The 25,668-nt window shown below is 37.7% G+C and overlaps 1 protein-coding gene across 2 annotated transcripts; it reads right to left on the bottom strand.

Annotated features, from left to right (window-relative positions):
* Positions 1-1,107: 1,107 nt before the first annotated feature.
* phyhip (phytanoyl-CoA 2-hydroxylase interacting protein) lies at positions 1,108-25,455 on the bottom strand. 2 transcript variants are annotated; one of them, XM_082188806.1, is made up of 6 exons: positions 25,113-25,455; positions 17,779-17,955; positions 9,475-9,649; positions 7,502-7,619; positions 2,339-2,913; positions 1,108-2,152 (listed from the first exon to the last, which is right to left on the bottom strand). In XM_082188806.1, the coding sequence occupies exons 2-5, from the start codon at positions 17,950-17,952 to the stop codon at positions 2,379-2,381; spliced, it is 1,002 nt and encodes a 333-aa protein (XP_082044932.1). In that variant the 5' UTR covers positions 17,953-17,955; positions 25,113-25,455; the 3' UTR covers positions 1,108-2,152; positions 2,339-2,378. The 2 variants fall into 2 exon arrangements, with proteins under 2 accessions (XP_082044932.1, XP_082044931.1); XM_082188805.1 differs by having other exon boundaries at positions 1,108-2,913.
* Between the last annotated feature and the right edge of the window lie 213 nt (positions 25,456-25,668).

Here is a 25,668-nt window from a genome sequence, read left to right as displayed (position 1 = left end):
CAGTTTATTCTCCGCCACTGCTTTGACACGTGACTCAGAAGCAAAGATATGTGAATGTATCCAAAGGTCGCGCCATTTTGACAGCCAGGGTCATAAAAATTCCATCATAATCTATAATTATCCTACCGGTCATTTTAATTTTAACTTTTTAATGATAATAAGCACTTTAATAGGCTCGGTTTTTGTACACATTATAATTTTTATTCACGAACTTACAGGACAATAGACTATTATGCATTTATTTATTGATGAAGAGAAAGTTGAACAGAATCTGTGCGTCACTTTTCAGGTTTCATCATGAATGTCTGTCCAATAAATCGCAATAAGCTTTGTGCATTGTTACTTGTGATATGAAACAAAGTCTCAGCTTTCAAATTCGGTGTATTTTATCGCAAAATTCAAACAATTTTTGGCGCTTTTTGATGTGGCGCGAGAGATAGGCTAGGCTAGCGCCTGAGTTCAAGCGAGCAAACGCGATCAATTCCTTCCTCTTTACTACGTTATAGAACGAAATAAATATGAATGAACATAAAAAATATGTTGAAATATACAGTCCAACTTACCGAAATCCATATCACGTCTCTCAAGTAATCGCTTAATCAGTGTTTCAACCGCAGAAAGACGATTCATTGACCATTAACTTGATAGTAAACAAGAGCGCACTCGCCACCACGTGGACATGAGTGAGAATAACAGTTAAAAAGTTACAATACATCACTATTTGTGTAGCCTAATCTGTCAAAATCACTGCTAAAAAAATCCGTCAATAATAACGTTTCCATCAGCGTTTATCGCATAAGCCGTATATCGATCAACATAAAATCCGATGAGACCGAACGTATTTCATTTGAGTCGATATTCATGAAATTCAATCGAATTTTACTGTTTCCATAAGGCATTTTTCATTCGATATCACTTAATTCGGATAAAAACGTGTGGATGGAAACATGACGGAACATTTTCGGTTAAGGAGTAGCCTACCACATTTTAATAAGCTTTTTCCAATATTTTATGTTTCATAATGACTACTGTCCTTGTTGAGAGCTGAACTGAAAGACATTCATTCTCACACAAACAACATGCAAAAATAACATGCAGAAGTTTCAGAAGTGTTTTATTTATTTATTTTGTTAAAGCATTCTGTACAATTAATTTAACATTTATATATTTTTCAACAGACACAAATACTCATGAGATTCATATTGATTACAGATGGTTCAAAACCAGGGATTAGACTCTGACACCTCAAATAACTTAATATAAAAATAAAAGATACTCACTTACATAATTCATTAGTTTACACATGATTAGTCTTAAAGGGTTTAGTTCACCCAAAAATGAAAATAATCTTATAATTTACTCTCCCTCAAGCCATCCTATGTGTATATGACTTTCTTCTTTCAGCCAAACACAATAAGAGTTATATTAATATCCCGGCTCTTCCCAGATTTATAATGGGAGTGAATGGTGCCTGAGATTTTGAAGCCCAAAGAAACGCATCCATCCATCATAAAAATAATCGATACGACTCTAGGTGGTCAATAAAGGCCTTCTGAAGCAAAGCCATGCGTTTTTGGGCTTCAAAATCTCAGGTACTCCCATTATAAATCTGCTAATGTCTGTCATAGAGTTTATCACTACTATAATAAGGCTGGGAAGAGTCAGGATATTAATATAACTCTTATTGTGTTTGGCTGAAAGAAGAATGTCACACCTAGGATGGCATGAGGGAGAGTAAATCATGAGATAATTTTCATTTTTTGGGTGAACTATACCTTTAAAGAAGTGGATTTATAGCGGAGACTGACTCATACAAGCTATCACATGGCCTCAGAAGACTTTCAATAAAAGACATGATGAGTAAAAGATGAACCCTTTGTGGGTGAACTGTCCCTTTAAGCTCTGAGCCGTTGACTCACAGGCCTTATGGCTCGGTTTCATAACAAGTGGCGAGTCTATCAGACCAAGATCTCGTTCAGTTCTCATTATTTATTCTTTCCTCTTTTTGTGAAAACCTTTGGCATGTTCCAGAACAAATCCCACAGTGTGAATGTTTATCCGGCTTCTGATGATAACGTCCATTTCCAAATCACAGCAAGTGATGGTCCATTTTTTCCCGGTTGCACTTTATATGACAGCATGCATTCACACACTGTAAAAAAATGTTTTTATTATTTGTTATCACAACTTTTTATCTTTTGTCAAATCAATTTAGATAATGTGGTTCAGATTACATAATATTTTGAGTTTCTATTGATTAAAATAAACCCTTCATTGCATTAACTAAATTTTTTTATTTCAATCAACTCAACATTTTTAAGGCAACCAGGTAACTTACTTTTTTAAGTTAAACCAACAATATTTTTTCCCAGTGCGGTTCAGCGTCCCACACTGATATTGCACACCTTACAGCTCGGGTCTTTTTTGGCGTTGGCAGTGGAGAGGCTCATGAGTTGCGGACGGCCACTGATCTGAGCCAGGATCCCGTTCTCCAGAAGCAAAGGCTCTGTGAACAACACCTCCAGAATCACATCGCTGGCGTGACAGAACACGGGAACGTCTCCGGTCGCGTACGTCAGGAAGGGATTGGCTGTTAGGTCCAGTCGTGGAAGCCGGGTCTTGCAGAAGTCGTCCCCCTCCGATCCAACAGGGGCCAGCACCAGCACCACATAGTGGTACGCTGTGTACATGCAGTAGAAGTCAGCGAAGTAGAGGTTTGTGCTCGGGTTGAGGAGACGTTCGGCAGAGATCTGGAAGCGTAACGGCCCGTACGGGGAGTCTTTCGGAGGGAGGCCGGTGTCGAACTCGGTGTTGCAGCTGAGGAAGACGCCGCGTAGCTTTCCGTTGATCGGCGAGCCGTGACTTCCACTGTTGTCTTTGAAAGACGGGAGCATTGCTCCTCCACACTCTGATCTATGGAGAGAGAATAATCAGTAATACAACACTAAATCATAAATGTCAAAACTGAAGTCGGCATGAAATGAAAATTCACCCTTTTTTTTACAGAATGCATATTGTGAACAATTTATCTGTGCGTATTAGGGGTGTAACCAGGGCTGCACGATTATGACCAAAATCATAATAGTCGATTATTCCTTTGAAATTGTAATTGCGATTAATACGATTATCGCAATTTACATTGAATGATGTTTTGAATAGCTTTATAACAGTGGTTCTCAACTCGTTTGGCCATGGGACCCACATTTCCCCATGGTCATCAAGTTGCGACCCACTTTTTTAGGAATTATATAGGCCAAGTATAATATTTGTTTACAAAAAAAGCTGTGACTTCCTAGCCTGGGTTTCCCCATGCTGCCTTGAGCGCAGCGCGATTTTATTCACGCTTCTAGGCAGCCTGGATACCATGGACCAGATTTTCGCCTCAGCGAGGGGACCAATCACAGAACGGGGAGGGAGCAGCAAGACGATGACGACGTCTATGCGACACACCGTAGCAGTTTGTTTATATCTATGGATCCAACATGGCAGCAGACGCGAAGTTACCTTTCGATGCAGCCTTAGATAGTGTTCTAAGTAGTTTAGTCTTCTTCAGCCATCGTCTTCTTCCTCGTCGAATTTGTCGCTCTACATATGTCATCTGGTATAATTGAAACGATTGGCTATGAGCTATGTACAGGCGCATTTGATAGACATTCGTAGCGCCCAATAAACGGCTCTGGGCATTCGTAAACCACGCCTCAAATACGAGAAAATGAACATGTGGTTCCCAGACCACGTCTCAATGAGAAAGAGGTCTGACGTTAGCCAGGCTAGTGACTTCCACTGTTGTCTTTGAAAGATGGGAGCATTGCTCCTCCACACACCGATCTATGGAGAGAATAATCAATAATACAACACTAAAGTCGGCATGAAATGAAAATTCACCCTTTCTTACACGTTTATTGCATGTTTATTGATCTTATTATCAGTGCATATTAGGGGTGTAAGTAACGGTACATGCATTCGTCCCGAACTGTCACGGTACGGAAGTCATGGTTTGGTGCACACAGTCAGACAACGAATACAATCAGTCACAGACGATCCACACTCGCGGTAATGCAACGCTGTTTGCTAACCGCCACAACAGGAAAAAAGTGCAGAAGAAGAAGAATAGACTATCCCGACGTCTCAGTGTCCATACTGTCCATCCTAAAGAGTATGTGCAATTAGAATAAGTGTGTCCCAAAGCATAGCATGTTGAAGAGAGTATGCAAGAAGTCCCCGGATGCTCTACTATTTCCGAAGTGTGGATCCGTGCTCACTATAAAAGCTAATATTGCCCACAACCCATTGCGCTTTGGAGGAAGATTCAGTTCAGAACTACAAACATGAGGAAGAAGCGTTCAGAAAACTACAAAATATGGCGGATGTGCGAAACAGACGTGTAGATAAAAGGGGTTTGAGTGACTAATAATCAACATTTAAGCTGATAAAAAATATTTATTTAATGTTATCCGTGTTATATTTCATCTGCAACAACAATGTGGGCTTTTCTAAAGATCCGTTTGGCCATTAACTTTTAAATGCATCATTATGCATGAATATGAGGAGAGTCTCCGCATGAAATACCCGCGACTGCAGATCAACGTGCTTCTGCATTTCTCTACGATACAGTAGGAAATTAAATTAAATTAAAAGTGGAGGATTTTATCTTTGACAAGATGATTGACAGGTCAGTTTACGTGACAGGACGTGACAGAGAGCAACAGTTAAAGACACTATTGTATGATGTGATAGTATGTCCCAAAGCTTGTCTACTCTTCTGCTACACACTCAAAAGTATGCACTTTTTCTTCACAAACACAGTAGATACTGTTGTTAGGGTGTGGTATAAGAGAGCGAATTGAGATGCAGCACAACTACGCATAGATATGCTTTGCAATCTCTCGACTGGTGTTTCAAATGCAGAAAGACATCATTAAAACAGCTTGAGAATAATATCTCACAGTACATTTACCTCAGGCAAGTCATTTAGTGTCCACAGCATGTTAGTTCACCAGAGAAATGAATTTTTCTTTATGCATGCACTATATTAGCTTATATTCACTTACTTTACTTGTTAATGTCTTAATTAGTTTAATATATGTTAAACAAATTTGTCAGGAAAACAAGTTATGTCAGTAACTGTGTAAATGATTATATTTCAAAACATTGAATTGGAGAAGTTAATGCAAAACCTCCCTCATGTGCAGTTTACGTGTTTTTTTTGTTTTTTTTTTAGTGTTGACATTACATCTAAAAAATGTATAGCAACTGAATTTAATATTTTGGGCTCTGTTGTTAATTGTAATCTTTAATATTAGTAATGTGCAAGAAAGGGCTCCCTACATATAGTTTAGCTGAGATATATCTTGTTATCATTAAGAAAATGTTAATTATAATTGAATTTATTTAAAGAGAGAGACACAATTTGTTCAATAATCCACTGTTTAATAAAAAAAGAAAAGAAAAAATAAGCAATTTTGTGTTTAGTTTTCTACCCCCAGCTGATTTAAAAAAACAAGGTTCTCACTGAACCGTCATGATTGTGGAGTGTTACACCCCTAGTGCATATGTTTTATTTTTTGTTCATGTAAAGTTTGTAAAAATGTCATAACTCAGACTTCCAGTGAAGCGACAGACTTCTCTCAGGTGACGTATGCTGATGGAAGCTTGTTTCTGCCACAGAATAAAAAATAAAAAAGGTAATTGCGACTTTTTATCTCACAATTCTGACTTTATAACTCGCAATTGCGACTTTGTATCATGCAATTCTGAGAAATAAAGACAGAATTGCGTGATATAAAGTCGCAATTATCTTTTTTATTTTTTATTCTGTGGCAGAAACAAACTTCCATACTGAACTCCAATCATCTAGTCTGCTTAAACTGTGACTGTCTAACAATCCACTGCATTCAGATCTGCCTCCGTTCAGTCAACCGTTGCACAGAACCCACTCCCCGCCCTGCTTTTTTTCTTATTAATTCCTTTCACTCGAATGTTCATCATAATATGGAAGAAAATATATGTCGCTACTTCAATTTCATCGCACATTGCATTCGCAACCCATTTTAATCTCAAAATGTGACGTATTCCAGAGTAAAACAGGATATTCAATGTGAAAAAAATTAAGGGCAGCGCTTAGTTTTAAGGCCCGTTCACACCAAAAATGATAATAATGGTAACTATATTAGCGTTCACACCAATGGACGTTAATGTTCTGTTTATTATAAGCACTCGCTGCATTTTTGTCGTCTATAGCTTTAATGAAAGCTTTCAAGAATGGGGGGACCATATATTAAACTTTATAAATCTAAAAATCTAGATCTAGCATCTACAAGCAAGTGCTAACAGGGCCATGCTAACTAGCTAGACCTTAAGGGACCGATCATACACCTGGTGCAATGTAGCGCCAGACGCGCGAGTGTGTTTTGCTAGTTTCAGCCTGACACAGTTATCATTTTCACGTCCTGCGCCACGTTATTTAAATAGCAAATGCATGTGCGCCCATGTGCTGCTGGTCTGAAAACGAGGTGTGTGTTCTGGCGCATTGTTGGTGCGTTGCTATTTTGAGGAACTGAAATAGACTGAGCCATTGACCAACTGAAACTTGGCGCAGTATTTCTTTGTTATTTAAAGAGCGCGTTAGTAATGTGAGCCTATAGCCGGGTCTACAACACGCGTACACTCTGCTTATCACACACACACACACACACACTCTGCTTATTACATGCACATGCCAAATATAAAAAATAAAAGGATTACAATGTAAAAGATTATTATTGTGTACATAAAGATATGGGGGAATCTGGCTTATCCTGTAGATGGTCTGCTTGAGCTTTAACTTCACACACACACACACACACACACACATAGCTTTATCCTCTCGCACGAGCAGATCCGTTTCCTCGCTAGAGAAGCGTTCAGTCTTTCCACTATCAAATTCCGCCATATATATATAGCGAATCCGCCATGGCGTGAGCGCAACTGGCTTTTAAAGGGAATGGGAGACGAGACTCTGATTGGTTTAACGCACGTAAAGCCCAAAAAACACCCATTATCATTAAGAGAATAGAGAAAACCCTTTTAGACCATGCGCCGGGAGCACCGACCATTTTTCCCGTCATTAAACTAGCAAAAGTGGATTCAGACACGACCTAAGTGCAGTCCAGAATGAAGCCAGACATAAATGTCAGTTTTAAGCAACTTTTTATCTCTTTCCCCGCCAGCTTTTTTCAAATAAGTTGCCAGCATTTTTGATCATTTTTACAACATTTTTTCATGGTCCCCAGAATATTTTGTTGTACGAATATCTGAACGTGCAATATGTTAAAAGAAAGAACAGATCCTCAGCTTTTAAACAAAACAAACAAACAAAAACAACATTTTGAACAAAAAGATGAGAAAATCACGTTTTTGTCAAAGACTCAAATCCCGAAGACTTGTGGCAGATCAAAAATCAATGGAGTCAGAGCTGTCAAGGAAAGATGTAGATGTAGAAAGCAGTATCGATGACACTAACCTCACATACTGGAAGTATTCAGGACTCTGATTGCGGTAAAACACGGAGAACCTGAGCGGCCGGCCAGCAGCGGCCTGAGCTTTATCTAACAGCTGCTGGAGATGATCCATGGCATAATCTGCACAAAACACATTAACAACCATGATTTATGAGTATAACATAAGTGCTTCTGCTGCAGTGTGTGATTTCTGTGCCTCTAGAGGTGCAGATATAGGGTGTATGTGTGTGACGTCACCGTCGGCTGGAGTGACTGTGGTTACACACACTGAGAGGCAGAAAGACTGAGTGGCATCATTGGTTTTCAGCGTGAAACACACAACACATCTAAAACGGGAAAGAGCTTTGAGTTTGACTGTTCAAATAGATTTGACAAGAAATCTGAGGTATGAGATTTATTATATATATTATACAGACTGCCGAAAGCTACAGAACAGAGAAGCAAATGGATCGCTGCGATTTGGATTTGCAGTTTTTGGGGTAAAATCATACACTATATAGCCTATTATATTGACAACTCATCAATTAAATATTTACCATCATATATTCTGCATAATTGGATGTTTTTAAATAAACACTGACAAAAAACTATACAAGTTTCAGTGCTGGACGATATGATGATATATATAACATTGATGTCAGGGATCATCCGGATTTAGATCTGCCTATATTGTATTTAGATAAAGCGTTCTCAGGCAAATTTGCTTTATGTATTTCCCCGGTGTTGAAATCAGGCTCATATAAATGTCAGGAAACACGATTCCTGGCGGCATGTCAATATCCGTGGATCACTGGATCTTTGGTAAGTTGTAAGGAACACTATATAGAGTCCAACCTTTAGTTTAAACTCATATTGTTTGTTCTACTCGTGTTTTCGCAGTTTTGCCTATTAACTCCAGTCACTCAACAGCTCTTCTGCCACTCAGTCCAGCTGAGGGAGTGTGATCCGGCAGGAAAGTGATGTCAATGCATCAGTTTTGCATCAACTATTACAATTGTTATAGTTTGTCAATGCATCAACTATTACAATTGTTTCTGAACAGGTTTCCCAAGCCTCCCGCTGTATGCCATTGGTTGGACAAACTTAGCCCCTACCCCAAACTTACCCCATTGGTTGAGCCTGTTGCTGTGCTGCTCAAACAAACAGAAGCTGCTCACTGCAGAGCAAATGGGCGGAGCATGTAGCTCCTCCTCGCTAGAGCTCCAGAGAGGAGGAGCTGGTCGTCATTTGACTCTGCAGTGAGTACCACTTGAAACAAACAGACAAATGATATGAAAGCACCACAGAGTCACAGCGTTTACTCGTTTTAAGATCCTAGTATCTTTACAGTTGTCTCTGATGAAAGCCTTGTAACACTGAAAACATCACACACATTTAAAGGTGCTGACTGTAAGAATGACAGCTAGTGGTCGAAATGGGTACTGCAGTCCAAATTCAAAATATATCAGAGACCGTTGTTTCCCCCTCCTCCTCAGACTCGACGCTCATGCGGGTTGCCAGTTTGAGGACACGCAACAGGAGCGACGCAATTGACAACAAAAGCCGAGGAGACTTACACACTGCAAGTTAATGAGTTGACTTATCTGCATTTTAATATGCTCTCGTTCATAGAGATTTTTAGATGGATATCGAGGCTTTTTAGGTTGTGTGGAATCTGCGATCTCTGACACAGTTTGTTTGCTCGTTTCCCTGGCTGCGATACGCTGTGTTTCCCGCCAACTGGCATCCCATGGTGTCGAAATACTATTGGCTGAACTGGCAATGGGTGGAGTCACACAGTCCAAAACAGAAACCGACTGACAACACGGAACGTGTAAAATAAAAAGTAAAATAACTGGCTGTTGAAGTGTTTTCAGAGAAACGAGTATAGGAACTAAATATATGCGAAGTTGCGAACATATTATGGTATTTTTATGCTTTAGTAGACAAGTTACATACAGCACCTTTAAACATCAGTTAGCCTGTCTCTGCTTACCCCCGGTGCAGAACTCCACCACTTGGCTCCACTCAGACACTTGATAGTCTCCGTCAGGCTGTCTGATGGCGGTCTGCACTGCCACACAATACTCCGTCCGAGGGCTCAGGAACCAGTGGCCTCTCACAGACATCGGCAAAGGTCCTGCTTTAGCCACTAGCTTGGTGGGAACATCCTGAAAAGACAAACACCAGAGGGCGCCGTCAGATTTCTTAGCCTACGGGGTTTTTGTTCTGCTTTCAAGAGAATAACCAACCATGGGTTTACAAGAGTCGACTGTTTGTGTTTGTTCGACCCCTGCAGCCTTAAATTCACCATGAAATCAAAATTGTGTGTGTGTGTGTGGGGTATTATAATTTTTATTTTATTTTAAGTAATTAAAGCTGCAGTCCGTAGTTTTTCCTCTTTGTCGCCATCTCTGTTCGAAATCTGCAATTGCAGTTATTCGCGGAATTATCAACTTTACGTGGGTTGTGCCTCGGCATGGCACAGCGCTGATGAATTAATGTTTTGAGGAGAACGTGCGACTGTCAGTCGCCGCGCCGGTGTGGATATGGCATTCGCAATCACAGATTCAACTTTTTGAAGTATGACCAACATAAGAATTTTCACTGGAATATGTCGTCGGAACAAGTAACATCCACTTTTGTTCTGACCAACTAAGGGGAAAAAAGCATTGCAGTAAATCATGCTGATTAAATCTAACGATCACTTATCATATCACGTCAAACCGTGCAAATTATACTTTGTTCTCAAATTGTTAATGTTAATCAGCATTGGCATTGCGTGACATTTAATGCCCTTCCGATATTTGTCCTTGTTTTCGCATGGGTCGGTTGCAGTCTTTTTTTTTCTGTAGTCGCTCCGAAGTCCGAAGTTTTTTGCATTTTACAACGAGTGAATCTGCAGTTGTCACTGGTGATTGTCGTTTGAACCTTTCTGGATCCGCCATCAAATTGATAAGTTTAATTATATCAAGTGCTGTGAGAAAAGGTTATAAATCTCCATCTCCAACATCCTCACACTCATACTTGCCGAGACTCTTCTTTATGTGTACAGATGTGACGTAATGACGCAAAGACATGCTCGAATTTCCCGCGGAAATCCACCAGTACCACTGGAATTAAAAACATTATTACAAGCTTACCATTTTGAATCGAGCTACGGCAAGCAGAGAGTATTGAACACTGGCTGGTTATGTACTTGCTCAAAAAAATATTTTGGATCATTTTTAACCCAAAAAAGTTACAGACTGCAGCTTTAAGTAATTAAAAAAAAATATACTGTATATAATTAATTAAAAATCTGATTTATCCATGTACATAATTATTATTATTTATAAATTGATGTGCCCTCATAAATATTTTAATCAGAAGATCTTCCCCTCCCTCTTGCAGCATCTCTTCTCTTCTCTGATGACGAGGGCGGGGCAACCTGTCAATCACATCAGATCCACCAATAGCAAACCACAACCATCCAATCAAATCCCCACAGACAAAATCAAGCCCCGCCCACATTTGTTCTTGTTTGAGAAGCCGGATAGGGAGAAAAGGCTATCGCAACTTCCATTACATGCCGAATTTAACATTACATATTACGGACATACCAGATGCAGAAAACTACAGTGAAAAATATTTCACTAAGAAATTACTAGTAAATTTCACAAATAATCACAAAGAAATGGCAAGTAACACACTGAATTAAACATGAAATAGAGTAGAAAGACTGAAATGTAGACTGTTTACATAATTATTTTAACTCCAAGTGCATTTTTCTAATTCCAAACCTTATCAATCTGAATAATTACTCAGTATAATATTCAAGTCATATTTAACTCTTCGTGACTGAGGTTGTTGAATACATTACACAACTTTAGCTCAGACTTTTGCCATGATTTACAGTCTAGAGCCAGTGTGAGCTGACAGATAGTGTGTGATGAGCAAAGACTCACATTTTTTCATCTTCAGATTATGATTGCATCCAGCCAGAGAAGGTCAAACATGTTGGATATTTAAAACATATTAATTTCACTTTTCATTTGTCTCATAGCAACAAGGCGCATGTTTCTGCGTGAGTTTGTTGTGTTTGGGATGATGTTTTAGATCTGCTCAGTCAGCTGGGTTAAAAAAAGCATGTTGAGAAGAAAAGGTGCGAAATGGCTTGTCAAGAGTGAATTGTGAAGGAAGCCTTAAGCCTCCTGAGCCAGCAGAACTGTAACTTACCCAGAGCGGGTGTCAGAGACTGAAACACGACTCTGAAACACAAGCTGAAACATCAATATTGGACAAGAAATACTTTTTATTGTCTGTTTTATGGACAATTGGTGGGACTATGACTGGATAATTAATGGACACACAGGGAACAGTTTAGGTCAGTCACTAGCAAGTCAGCTTATTATTGATTAATTAGTTACAGTGTTGTTATTGTTATCTAAAACAAAAAAATAGAGCTGATTAAAATTTGTTTTGTTCATGAAATAAAGCTGAAATAAAAGTAAATATGAATATTAGAAAACTCGAAAGCTGTAAGTTGAAGTACTAAAATTACTAAACCTGAAATAAAAATAAATGAAAGCTAAATAGAAATATTAGTTTGAACACTTTTTGTTCAAAATTAACAACATTTAAATAATGAGACATTACATCATCAATCCTTCTTTCTAAATGTGTTTTTGTCTTACTCTGATTCACTATGGTAAGTGTGTTTATATTTTCGAGCTTTTGGGATGGTTTTCGAGTATATATATATATATATATATATATGTAATTTGCTCGTGTGTGTCTCGTCATATCAGTAAATAAAGGTAAAGTTGCTCTGGCTACTTTGACGCGTGTCTGGTGTGGGAGTGTGTGTGTGTGTGTGTGTGTGTGTGTGTGTGTGTGTGTGTGTGTGTGTGTGTGTGTGTGTGTGTGTGTGTGTCTGGTGTGGGAGTGTCGGAGTGTCGGAGTGGCAGCGGTTAGTTGAGTGAGTGTATGTGTGTGTGTGTGTGTGTGTGTGTGTGTGTGTGTGTGTGTGTGTGTGTGAACAGAGGAGAGTCTGCTGGAGAAAAGAGAACGAGACAGAGCTCGTAATAAAACAAGAATCAACATCAGATCCTGAGTGTGTGTGTGTGTGTGTGTGTGTGTGTGTGTGTGTGTGTGTGTGTGTGTGTGGGTGTGTGTGTGTGTGTGTGTGTGTGTGTGTGTGTGTGTGTGTGTGTGTGTGTGTGTGTGTGTGTGTGTGTGTGTGTACAGAGGAGCTCGTAATAAAACAAGAATCAACATCAGCTTGGCTCTTCAGAGATGGAGAACTGAGGGATTTGAAATGTAAAAGATAATGGTGTTTTTATAACTCAACAGGAGAGTAAGTGTTTTATTGAACAGATAAAGTGTAATCTGTCTCTCTCTGTAAAGCATTGTCTATTGTGAAGATCATCTCATTATGGTTGTTGTGCTGGAGATTATTTTAAAGGAAGTACCACGTCTTAATGGGTAAAACTACAGTAACGTCTTCAGCTGGTCAGTTTAAGATCCTTTCATCTGAACTGATTATATCTCTGAAGAATATTAGTGAATGTTTTATGAGCAGTATAATAACCATATTCATCCGCGGCCACACAGAGCCGAAGCACAACCACAACAATGTTCATCTGCAAAATACATGCAGTTTCGTTTTTTAACCGCTAGAGGGCCAAAAGTTACATAGTGTACCTTTAAGTAACAAAAAATGGCAAAAGCAGATAAAAATGTTAAAACTTAAACTAAAATGAAAAAATGAAGCTCATTTAAAATGTAAATAAATACTATACTAGCATATAAATAATACTAAAATAACAGGATAGCTGGACGTTTTTGAGTTAAAAATGAATTATAAATGAAAAAAGTAATTTTTTAGAAGAAGTCAGCATCATTCACAGAGACTGAAAATGGCCATGAACAAAAAATAAACTGATTATTGTATATATGAGAAGCACTGAAAAGAATTATCTTTTTTAAGAGTCATTTGTTTATTATAAAAAAAATTTAAAAAATTCTAATCTACAGTATTGCCTAATATTTTATTTATAGTGTCGATACAAAACAAAGTTTGATAATAAAGATACAAACTGGATGTTAAATCTGCAGATGTTATCTTCTCATAAATGTTTACTATTGTTTCACTGCTTAGACAATTATCACTTATAACATTTTATCTGGTTACCTATAAAATGAATCATTGGAAACACTAATTGTCTAAGAAGTGAAACAATAGTAAAATATATGAGAATATAACACCTGCAGATTTAACATCGTCAGTGTTTTCTGACGACTCGGTCAAAGGTGAAAGACATTTTCAAACTTCACTAAAGCGTGACGTATTTCCTCTCACATGTAAGAGCTCTATCACAGCTAATTACTCTTGTTGTGGAGGCTCGAGTTTTTGACAAGCAGAACCAATTATGAAATGCTCAGAGGGGCAATAACCATAGCAACCCCTTATGCAAGTCCTTTCCTTCCACTCGCACAGGAAATATTAGAGTCCTGGCAAAATCAGATGTAATTTCAGCAGCAGTTTATTTCTGGCGACCATCGAGTGCAAGAGAGATAGCAATACTCCTACATTATAGCTTTATTTTGTCAGCAAGAATTTGCAAAAACTGAACACAATGAAGTTATACATTTACTTAGTTCCAGTGTTGTAAGTAATGCGAGTAAAGTAATCAGATTACTTTTTTGAGTAACTAGTAAAGTAACGCATTACTTTTACTCTTTCCCCGCCAGCATTTTTTTTTGTTGTTGTTGCCAAGTCAACGTTTTTGATAATTTTCACAAAAATGTCATGGCCCCCAGAATATCTTCTTGTATATTAATATCTGAACATGCAATGTATCAAAAGAAAGAACAGAACAAAAAAAGTTAAAAGTTTTCTGTTTTATTCAAGCTTCATGCTTTCTTTTTGGGATTTTCATGCATTCACTTGAATGGGTAAGAGGGTGAGTCTCCCTTGTACGGCAAAGTGGTTGTCGCCATCAAGTAGTCAGGAGTGTGCTAACGCTTCAGACTCAAATATTAAGTTGAAGTTTATACACGGTTGTGAGGTATCTGAAAAAATTATTTGTTTTTAATCATCAATGAACACCACTAACGTTAACCACTCGGTGAGTTGCACAGTTTTGAAAACGAACGTTAAGGGTTGTTTTAAGGACATGTTCGTGCATGCCCATAGACAGCCACTCTGAAGCGGTCAAAGGCGAGTCTAAACGAGTCAAAAAGTCGAGACAGGACCAATCGTCAACATCTCTGTGTCCACCACTCTAGTTCATCCAAAACAAACTACAAAATAGACTCAAGGTGTTAAATACCGGAATTATCCTTTAATGTTGATGATCGCGATATTTTACGTCTGCATATGATTACATATGATTACATATCCTGGTTTCTGCTTCTTCTTCACCTGTGTTTTTTGATCCGGAGATTCAGTACTCGTTCAGAAGATGTGTAATAGCGCCCCCTACCGTATAACAGCGAAAACACAGGAAATTCCATCAATGGCGGGGAAAGAGTTAAATTCACAAAAGTAGCGCAAGTTACTTTGTTTTGCCATTTATTGACAGACAGCAGCTTTACTGTATGCATTACAAACTGAGAATATTACACAAACCTGCAATAATTCAATGTTAAATTACACAAATATACTTTATGTATTTAATCTCACTTTATTAACCAGTGTCTTTGTTGCAGACCTTCAATGACCCAATTCAACCTTACTAATAAGCAAAAATGACTTTAGATAAACATCACATTTGTGTTTGTTTTTTTGTTTTAATGCTGAAGAGTGTTGAACTTTCTTCTGCAATCCAGAATGGGAGCACAGCTGAAAGGTTTGAGCGCATCAGCATTTCCTTCAGCCTGAGGCTTATTCATGTCACCTTTGGTTTGAAAGGGCGTTTATATTTACTAAAAATAGAACTTTTGTTGTTTTTGTGTTTATTTTTATTTATTTATTTTTAAACCAGCAAGCCCAGCCCACGTAAGACAAAGGAATGCAAAAGTAACATATTACGTTCCATAAAAAGTAACTAAGTAATGCAATTAGTTCTTTTTTTTTAAGGAGTAACACAATATATTCTATCACATTACTTTAAAACATAACTTGGCCCAACACTGTTCAGTTCTGACTGACTGCTCAGAATCATCTAAAGCTGCAGAACAGCACAATACACTGACAGTGGGAGTCTTACACGTGTTGGCTTTTTTGAATTTCTTCAATTTGTCAAGTGGACTTTGAATGCAGCTTTCAAGAAAATGATTTGAATCTTTGATAAATGTGTTACACAATTATTTTAGATAAAATCTATGTGCAGATTTCAATCAATCAATCAATCAATCAATCAATCAATCAATCAATCAATCAATCAATCAATCAATCAATCAATCAATCAATCAAGAGTATGATGCCCCAGATTACTAGTGTACTAAATTGGATTTTTTTGCAATTCAATATCCTAATTATATATATATATATATATATATATATATATATATTTTTTAAGGGCTGGTTTGACTATTTTAGATTTAAAAAGGTGTTTTTTAAAACACTATTGCAGATTTTCATGTGCAAGTGGTGAGGACTCACCAATAAACAAACAAACAAACAAACAAATAAATAAATACAATTTTTTTTTCAACATTTATAACATTTATGAATAGGTGCATGATGCCCGAAATTAATAGTGTACTAAATTAGATTTTTTGCAAAGAAATATCGTAATTTTATTTATGTTTTATTGTTTTAAAGGGCTGGATGGCCTGGGATTGGAGGACACAATTATTTTAGATTACAAAAGGTGTTGCTTTAGAATGCTGTTGCAGATTTTTATATGCAATTGTATTTATAAAAATGATAAATACACACAAATAATATATAGGTGCGTGATTCCCCAAAAAGAAGTGGTGTACTAAATTAGATTTCTTTGCAAAGCAATATCCTAATTGTGTGTGTTTTTCCTGTTGTTTGGTAAAGGGTGTTTGTCCTGCGATTCAGGTGTTTATCAGGAGGAAACATGTCCTGGTCATTATCCGCTCACAGCAGTGTTTGGTCAGGTTTCTTGTTCTCCTGTGTGACCATCACAGTAACCCCTGAAGGGCCTGTCAGATGTGCTCATTACCAACACACCTACAGCCACCCTCCTTCACACACCATCTGCCTCGCCAGTGCATGCTTTTTATATTTGTCCTTAATTTAACCTTATTCAGGCAGAAAGCACTTCAAAATAAACATGGAAATTCAAAATATGTCTTCTAACCCTTTTATTATGTTGTGGTTCAGTTTGAGTTACTGGTTAACCTATGATGTTTTTCTTGATGTTTTTTTATTTATTTACTTTTTTTTTTTTTACTTTTTCCTGTTTATGGTTATGAACATGCCTGCAAATTATTGTAGAATGTGCATATGCAATTAGGTTTGCTGGTCAATCTGACCTGGATATTTCATGGTTAATGGCAGCTGCACAGACCCGAAATTAAAACTTTCTGATGTATTTTCATAAGTCAGTTTCTCATCTCCCATCTGAGGGTATTCACGGCTACGTTTTTGCATTTGGGAGATGTTTTATCCAAAGAAAATGCACAATGCATTCATTTTTAATAGTTCATCATGCATGCTAATTTCACTGAGAACTGAATTCATGATCTTGGTGTTGCAAGCGCCATGCATTGTTTAACGCACACTGTTTCGTTTGTTTCTGTATTGGATATTGTACTTTCATTTTATTGAATAAATGTTTAAGCTGCTAAAAGATCCACTTCGTCTCACCTCATCATCATCTTCATCAAAACGTGACACCAAAACTGTTTATAATAGACAAAAAGGGCCAGATTTAATAACAGCTTGCTCCAGCGCAAACCCTCTTTTGACGTTAAATACCTACTGTCAGGATTTACTAAAGACGCAGTGATAAATTAGTGCTGAAAAGGCATGGACAGGGTTATTTTTTATCTTATTGCATATGCATTTGTAGAAGTTTCCCTTTCAGACGGAAAATTTATGGGACTAAAGTATTTAAATGAATCACGCAAGGAGATTTACTAAGGTTTGCACTCGTCAATTTACTGGTATTTGCTCCATTATTTGGAGCAAACTGGTATACTGGTATACTGGTATTTGCTCCATGCGCTCGTCAATTTACTGGTATTTAATCAATTTTTTTCGTCAATTTATTGTTCTTGTGACAATTCGTAATAAGTTGACCAATTCCACTGGGCCTGGTTGTGTGACAGTAAATAAGGGCTGTGAGGAAAATCTAAATGTAAGATCTAAACAGCCGAATAAGAGAATAATACTGACTCTGTGCTTGAAGCGGTTGGGCTCGCTGCCTTCTTTACGGCTCAGGTCGATGAAGTAATGCGTCAGTCGTGACGTGTCGTCAGGGGCCGTTTCCCAGGTGATGCGGAACGAGTCACAGCTCACCTCGCTGATCTGAATATTATGGGGTGTGGAGAGGAGATCCGCCTCAGCCATCACCTGCGGGAAAACAACATGACAAACTGTCAAACAGGGGGGAAATTATAGTAAAAACTTCTACTTCTAAATTATAGTAAAAACTCTTTGCTATAGTAAAAAACAATCTACTGACCTTTAATTAACCTGTGAATCAGTTGAATAACACCGATAACCCTCCCGTTACACAAAATGCTCCCTTCAGTCTATAATTTTCCATGTTTTTAGTCTTTAAATATTTGCTTGTTTAACAGTAAGGCTCATGTGAATGTCTTATAAGCCCAGTTAGGTCCTCTCTCAACAAATGTATGCAAACAAATCAAAAACCTTGGAGTGATCTTTGACTCTTCACTATTCTTTGATAAACAAATTAGTGCGGTTATTAGAGGAAGCTTTTTCCATTTAAGATCTATTGCAAAGTTGAAGAACCTTCTTTCAAGTAAAGATTTAGAAGTTGCAATTCATGCATTTGTAACATCACGATTAGACTATTGCAACTCTCTTTATTGTGGTCTTCCTCAATCTTCACTATCTCGATTACAAATTGTTCAAAATGCAGCTGCAAGAGTGTTGACTGGGTCTAGAAAGAGGGATCATATTTCTCCTGTTTTGGCATCCCTTCACTGGCTTCCCATTAAGTTTCGAGTTGATTTTAAGATCCTTATGTTTGTTTATAAGGCGTTGTCTGGCTGTGCACCAAGGTATATTTGTGATCTTATTGTGCCATACTGTCCTGCTAGGGCACTTAGATCTTCAAATCACTTGCTTTTAAATGTGTCACGAAGTCGCTACAAATTAAAGGGTGATCGGGCCGTTTCTGTGGTTGGGCCCAAGCTTTGGAATGCTCTCCCTTATCATGTGAGGTCTGCTTCTTCACTGGACATTTTTAAATCTACTCTGAAAACACATTTTTATTCCTTAGCTTTTGGAAATTTGTAATTGTTTTTTTTTATAGTGTAGTCCTGCTATGCACTATGTACAGCACTTTGGATACATTTTTATTGTGTTAAATGTGCTTTCGACCAAGGCTGTATCTCAATACTAGTTTTACTTGATCTTAGTGCTGCGTTCGATACTATAGATCACACAATACTCTTAGATCGACTACAAAATTATACTGGTGTTCAAGGACAAGCACTAAGCTGGTTCAAATCATACCTATCTGACCGCTACCATTTTGTCTATTTAAATGGAGAAAAATCGATCATAACTCCAGTAAACTATGGAGTGCCGCAGGGATCTGTATTAGGCCCTCTGTTATTTTCAATATATATGATGCCACTTGGAAATATTATAAGGAAACATGGAATTAGTTTCCATTGTTATGCTGATGACACTCAAATATATATTTCATCACGGCCGGATGAAAACGCTACATTTTCCAAATTGACAGAGTGTGTTAAAGATATAAAAGATTGGATGACGCGTAATTTTCTTTTATTAAATCCAGACAAGACAGAGGTAATACTTATCGGTTCAAAAAACCGCCCACAAAACCTCGCACAATACAACTTTAACATCATAGGATGTCCTGTTACTTTATCCTCTACAGTAAAAGACCTGGGTGTTATACTCGATTGCAACCTGTCTTTTGAAAATCATATTTCATATGTTACAAAAACAGCCTTTTTCCACCTTAGAAACATTGCTAAGCTACGTAATATGCTATCAGTTTCTGATGCAGAAAAGTTAGTTCATGCATTCATGACCTCGAGACTGGATTACTGTAATGCTTTATTAGCTGGTTGTCCTGCATCCTCAATAAACAAGCTACAGTTAGTCCAAAATGCCGCCGCTAGAGTTCTTACGAGATCAAGAAAATATGATCATATAACACCGATTTTATCATCACTGCATTGGTTACCTATAAAGTTCCGTATTAATTACAAGGTATTGCTACTGACTTATAAAGCCCTAAACGGCTTAGCTCCAGTCTATTTAACGGATCTTCTATCGCCCTATAATCCATCGCACTCTTTAAGATCACTAAATTCAAGGCTTTTGGTCATACCTAGGATATCCAGAACCACCAAAGGAGGGAGAGCATTTTCACATTTGGCTCCAAAACTCTGGAATAGTCTTCCTGATATTTTTCGTTGCTCAGACTCGCTCTCCCAGTTTAAAACTAGATTAAAGTCGCATCTCTTCAGCCAGGCATTCATATAATCCTACAGTTCAAACTACAATCCGGCCTATATCCAATGCCAGAGGAGAACTGGCCCCCGACTGAGCCTGGGTTCTCCCAAGGTTTTTTTTTTTCTCCATTAAGGCACCTGATGGAGTTTTAGGACACCATTAGGTCACTTGATGGAGTTTTTCGGTTCCTTGCCACTGTTGCCTTTGGCTTGCTCAGTTGGGGATATTTTGGGGATATTTAATTTAATTTTATCAATCAATAAATTCCTCTTGAAACAAACTTTGTTGTATTATTTTAATTTAATACTGTGAAGCTGCTTTGATGCAATCTGTATTGTGAAAAGCGCTATACAAATAAACTTGACTTGACTTGACTTTATAAATAAAGGTTGTTGTTGTTATATCTTTAAAGATGTCATTATGGAGCCTTTGAAGATAGTTTGAAATCTGTTTTTTAGGATGTAATTTATTTTATCAAAAATACTGTGAAGGCAGTAATATTGTGAAATATTATTCCAATTTAAAATAACTGTTTTCTATGTGTATAGTAAAATGTCATTTATTCTTGTGATCAAAGCTGAATTTTCAGCATCATTACTCCAGTCTTCAGTGTCACTCACTTTAAGTATTAGTTTGTAGTAATTAATTAAGTAATTTTGTCTAAAAAACCTACTAGGGAATTCCCAAGCCTCTCTATAGAGAGCTATACAGGCATCTAGTGGTAACACCGTAAGATTACATGTTTTTCTGTCTTTTCTCTCACCAGATGGCGCTAATCTGCCTTCAAAAAATGGATTTCAAAGGGATCTCTATATTGGTGGTTGATTATGATTTCACTGTTCTAACTTTTATTTAGTGTGTAATGTTGCTGTTTGAGCATAAACAACATCTGCAAAGTTACAACGCTCAAAGTTCAAAGCAAAGGGAGAAATTGTAAGGACTACAACGGGCTAGTGACAATGTGACATCACCAACCCTAAAATTTACATAAACCCCGCCCCCGGGAACGCGATTTATAGATTATCAAGACAGAATATGCTAATCATTGACTAGAAGATAATGACACATAAGCTATATCAATTCATCAACTAACCATTCAGAAATGTTGCTTCTACATGTTGTCACTTCTTCTTGAGTCTCTCCATCTTTCTGACTTCGGTTTGACAATAAAAGACTAAAAGTTTTCGAAATCATCGTGTGAGGTAATAGGAGCTGATAATGCGCGAGCTCTTGAAGCTCCGCCCTCGGAGCAGCAGCTCATTTGCATTTAAAGGGACAGACACAGAAACAGTGCATTTTTGCTCACCCTCAAAAAGTGACAACTTTAACATGTTATATAAAATATCTGTGGGGTATTTTGAGCTAAAACTTCACATACACACTCTGGGGACATCAGATACTTATTTTACATCTTGTAAAAAAGGCATTATACCACCCGTTTAATCTAAAATACTGTTTTATTGTTTTTTTTATTGGGCAAAATGGACCTTAATTATGGCATAAGTTACATTGATTTTTCTTGAGGAAAACAAAGTTTCATCAGGTGTCAGTCACTCTTGACTGTGAGGAACACCAGAGGGTTAAGAGGCACTTTTTACTTTGTATAACATTGAAATCTCCAATTGAACTCAACTCTGTTGCCATCCACCCTGTTGCTTTTTCTGAAGACATAATTATATCCATAAATTACATATTACAATATATTCATTTAGCCTGAGATGGCACGATGCAGTCTATTAACACAAACACATTATAGCGGGAAACACTCGTTTCACAGAATGAGCCAGCAGCTCCAGCGTCTCAGAGGAGGGATAATAAACAAACGCTCTGCCTCCAGTGTGTGTGTGTGTGTGTGTGTGTGTGTGTGTGTGTGTGTGTGTGTGTGTGTGTGTGTGTGTGTGTGTGTGTGTGTGTGTGTGTGTGTGTGAAGTGGAGTGAATGAGGCTGGGTGTTTGATTAGCTGTCATTTCCTGTCCCTGCGACCAGTGACCCTTGATTAATGCGAGTCACAGAATCTATTATCTGCCCTTGTGCTCTGAGAAAGAGCCCATAACTCTGTGTGTGTGTGTGTGTGTGTAAGAGAGAGAGAGAGAGCAGTGATTAACATGCACCTCTCTCTCTCTCTCTCTCTCTCTCTCTCTCGTTCTCCTTTCACTACCCTCATATTTTCCCCATATCAGTTGTCCTTTGATTTTGCTCTTTCACATTTCAGTTTTTATACTTATTAAGTGTCCAGATATGAGTCATGTAAAATGTTCATGTAAATGTCACAGATTTGTCCTGTTTTGTAATAAATCTTCCATATGGACAGTATGCTGAAACAGCACAATGCCAAGAGCGGACTGGCGTGAAAATGTTGGATAGCACAAATGTGTGTATGCCAGAAAATGAGAATATGTTTAACAGCAAGAACTTCACACATGATTGCTTTGGCACACAAACATATGGCATCTCTTGTGGAAGAGAAGTACATCAAAGAATAATAAAAATAATAATAATATACTTTAGAAGAGTATACTTAAGTGCGAACTGAATGCAGTGGGGGTTTTTTTTGTTGCAATTATTTGAAAATGTATTATAGTTTAAATTTATATTAAATGCAATTAGTTCAACTTATAAGTGCTTTTTTGAACCACTTAAATATGCATTTTACAATTATTTATATTGTCTTTGAAATATGTGCTGCCGAATATACTGACACGCATTTGTGGTAAACTAAAATATACTTTAATGTCATTTCTAATCAAATGTGTATTTTTGTAATTACACATTTGTAATTGTAATTTAGTACATTTAAAATGTACTTTAAATGTAATATTGAATAATACGCTACAGTTACAATTAGTTTGTAAGTATTACAATTCCTTTAGTGTGTTCAGAGTCGTGAAAGTGTAGGCTACTAAAAATATACGTTTAAGATTTGAGGTACACTACAAGTGCACATTCAATACAATTTAGAGCACTTCTTTTTCAGTAGGGATACGTGTGTGTGTGTGTGTGTGTGTGTGTGTGTGTGTGTGTGTGTGTGGTGTGTGTGTGTGTGTGTGTGTGTGTGTGTGTGTGTGTGTGTGTGTGTGTGTGTGTGTGTGTGTGTGTGTGTGTGTGTGTGTGTGTGTGTGTGTGTGTGTGTGTGTGTGTGTGTGTGTGTGTGTGGCCTGAAGTAATCACCTGCTTTGCCTCATGATGGAACATAATCTAAAACATTAATTTAAGATAAACAAACACACACACACCGGCTTCATTCTCTCTTCTCGCTGCACATGCAGATTCACACACACTGTCATGATGTCATGGAAACACACCAACTCCCCAGAGTCAGCCTTTCATTCAGAGGGAATGTAGGACATAATAAATATCCTCACAGGACCTGCATCAAAGCTGCAAAACACACACGCTCTCTTTCACAAACACACTCACACACACATTTAGTAAACATATTTAGTATATATTTTAAGCCGTTTGGTTTATGAGGACACAGGAGATGTCCTCATAATAAAACATGTTTACATTGTAATACCCATGTCATTATACACATTTGTGTCCTCATAAACCATATACTGTATACAAGAACACACACACACACACACACACACACACACACACACACACACACACACACACACACACACACACACACACACACACACACACACAGCACTGCTGCTCGCTTTCTATTTTAGAAACCTTTGAACATTTTTAACTGACTTTTGCTCTAGTTCTCAACAAAAAAATCAAGATGCCACACACACACACACACACACACACACACACACACACACACACACACACACACACACACACACACACACACACACACACACACACACACACACACAGCACTGCTGCTCGCTTTCTATTTTAGAAACCTTTGAACATTTTTAACTGACTTTTGCTCTAGTTCTCAACAAAAAAATCAAGATGCCACACACACACACACACACACACACACACACACACACACACACACACACACACACACACACACACACACACACACACACACACACACACACACACACACACACACACATAGACTATCTGTTATCAAAACAAGCCTCAGAAAAGCAGGAGGATCATGAAAACATGTTGAAGTCACATTATACCCCATGATACAAAAGAAAAAAAAAATTCATAAAGAAAATAAACCATTTTTTATTTAATTAATTCTCATTTAGATTTATAGTATACTAAAAAATATATATATAACAGTATTTTAATGTTATAAGGTCAAATGTATTACTGTAAAATATACTGTATATAGTCCTGATTATCTGTGCTTCTCATCTGGTCTGGATGATGAAAGTTTATATATAGTAAACAACAACACGCTTTACTATTCAGAGCAACAGAGTCAAATCATAGGATGTAAACAGTGGATTCAGAGAATAAAACAATCTCTTTCTCTCCACTTTGATAAAGTCTCATCATACTGAACGTGTTCAGCGATCAAATACACAAGCGAGACGCATTCACACACGATTAATGTCCTGGTGCTCGAGCTGAATAGAGTTTTAATGACTCTGTCTGTCACGGTTCAGGTTTCCCATCATGCCTCTGCAATGCAGCTCTACTGTGGTGGGAGTGAAACTAATACAAGCAACAGTGCTCTGCATTTCACTGTGGTAAACTACGAAACAGAAGAAGAAAACACATCGGTGCAAGAAAGCAGACTTTGAACAAAATGTTCTCTTCTGGTGATCTGTGCTTCTCTTCTGATGATCTGTGCTTCTCTTCTGATGATCTGTGCTTCTCTTCTGGATGGTGAAAGTCTACAAAAGCAGTCCTGACCTGAATTCACTGCGACTGAGAGGAAAACTGCAACGTGAGGAGGTGAAAAGAAGCATGATTCTATTTTATTCTATTCTATTCTACTCTGTTCTATTCTATTGTTCTATTGTATTGTATTGTATTGTATTGTATTGTATTGTATTGTATTCTATTCTGTTCTATTCTGTTCTATACTATTCTAATCTATACTGTTCTGTTCTATTTTATATTTTTTTTGTTTAATGAAGAGTTATTTTACTGAATAAAGAGAGCCATACCTCTGTGTTGAGCAGGCGCTGTGATGATGATGATGAAGGAAACGTTGGCAAACAGAGGCTGAGTGAATAAACGTGGCTTTGATTCTTCGTCTTCTCTTCTCTTTCGCTGCTGCCAGATCCTTAAACGAGGATGAAAACGAGTGCGAGGGGATTCTCGTTTATCCTCACTTGCTCACTTTCATTTATTGCCTCTCTCTCTCTTTCTCTCTCTCTCTCTCTCTCTCTCTCTCTCTCTCTCTCTCTCTCTCTCTCTCTACATGTGTGTGTGTGTGTGTGTGTGTGTCTTCTACAGCTGTATGCCAAAGGGAAATGAACAGCCATGAGAAAGTGCAGCATCACTGAACCATAAAAGTGATATAACAAGCTACTCACTCTTGCCTGATATAACTCTCTCTCACACACACACACACACACACACACACACACGTGCACACACGCGCGCGCGCGCACGCACACACACGCACATTTGTGTGTTTTTATGTGTTAGGGGACTTACATAAATATAATGGTTTTTATACTGTACAAACTGTATTTTCTCTCCCATACATTTTTGTCA

The sequence above is a fragment of the Leuciscus leuciscus genome (genome assembly GCF_965113295.1).
Source record: "Leuciscus leuciscus genome assembly, chromosome: 13".
Classification (NCBI taxonomy): domain Eukaryota; kingdom Metazoa; phylum Chordata; class Actinopteri; order Cypriniformes; family Leuciscidae; genus Leuciscus; species Leuciscus leuciscus.
This window is presented reverse-complemented; position numbering and strand designations above follow the sequence as displayed.

Coding starts and splice junctions, on each gene's coding strand:
- phyhip (XM_082188805.1), bottom strand. CDS start 17,952: ATGGCTGAGGCGGATCTCCTCTCCACACCCCATAATATTCAGATCAGC. Junction 9,650..17,778: donor CCAACCGCTTCAAGCACAGA/GTCAGTATTATT, acceptor TTGTCTTTTCAG/GATGTTCCCACCAAGCTAGT. Junction 7,620..9,474: donor GGTGGAGTTCTGCACCGGGG/GTAAGCAGAGAC, acceptor TGTTTTGTGCAG/ATTATGCCATGGATCATCTC.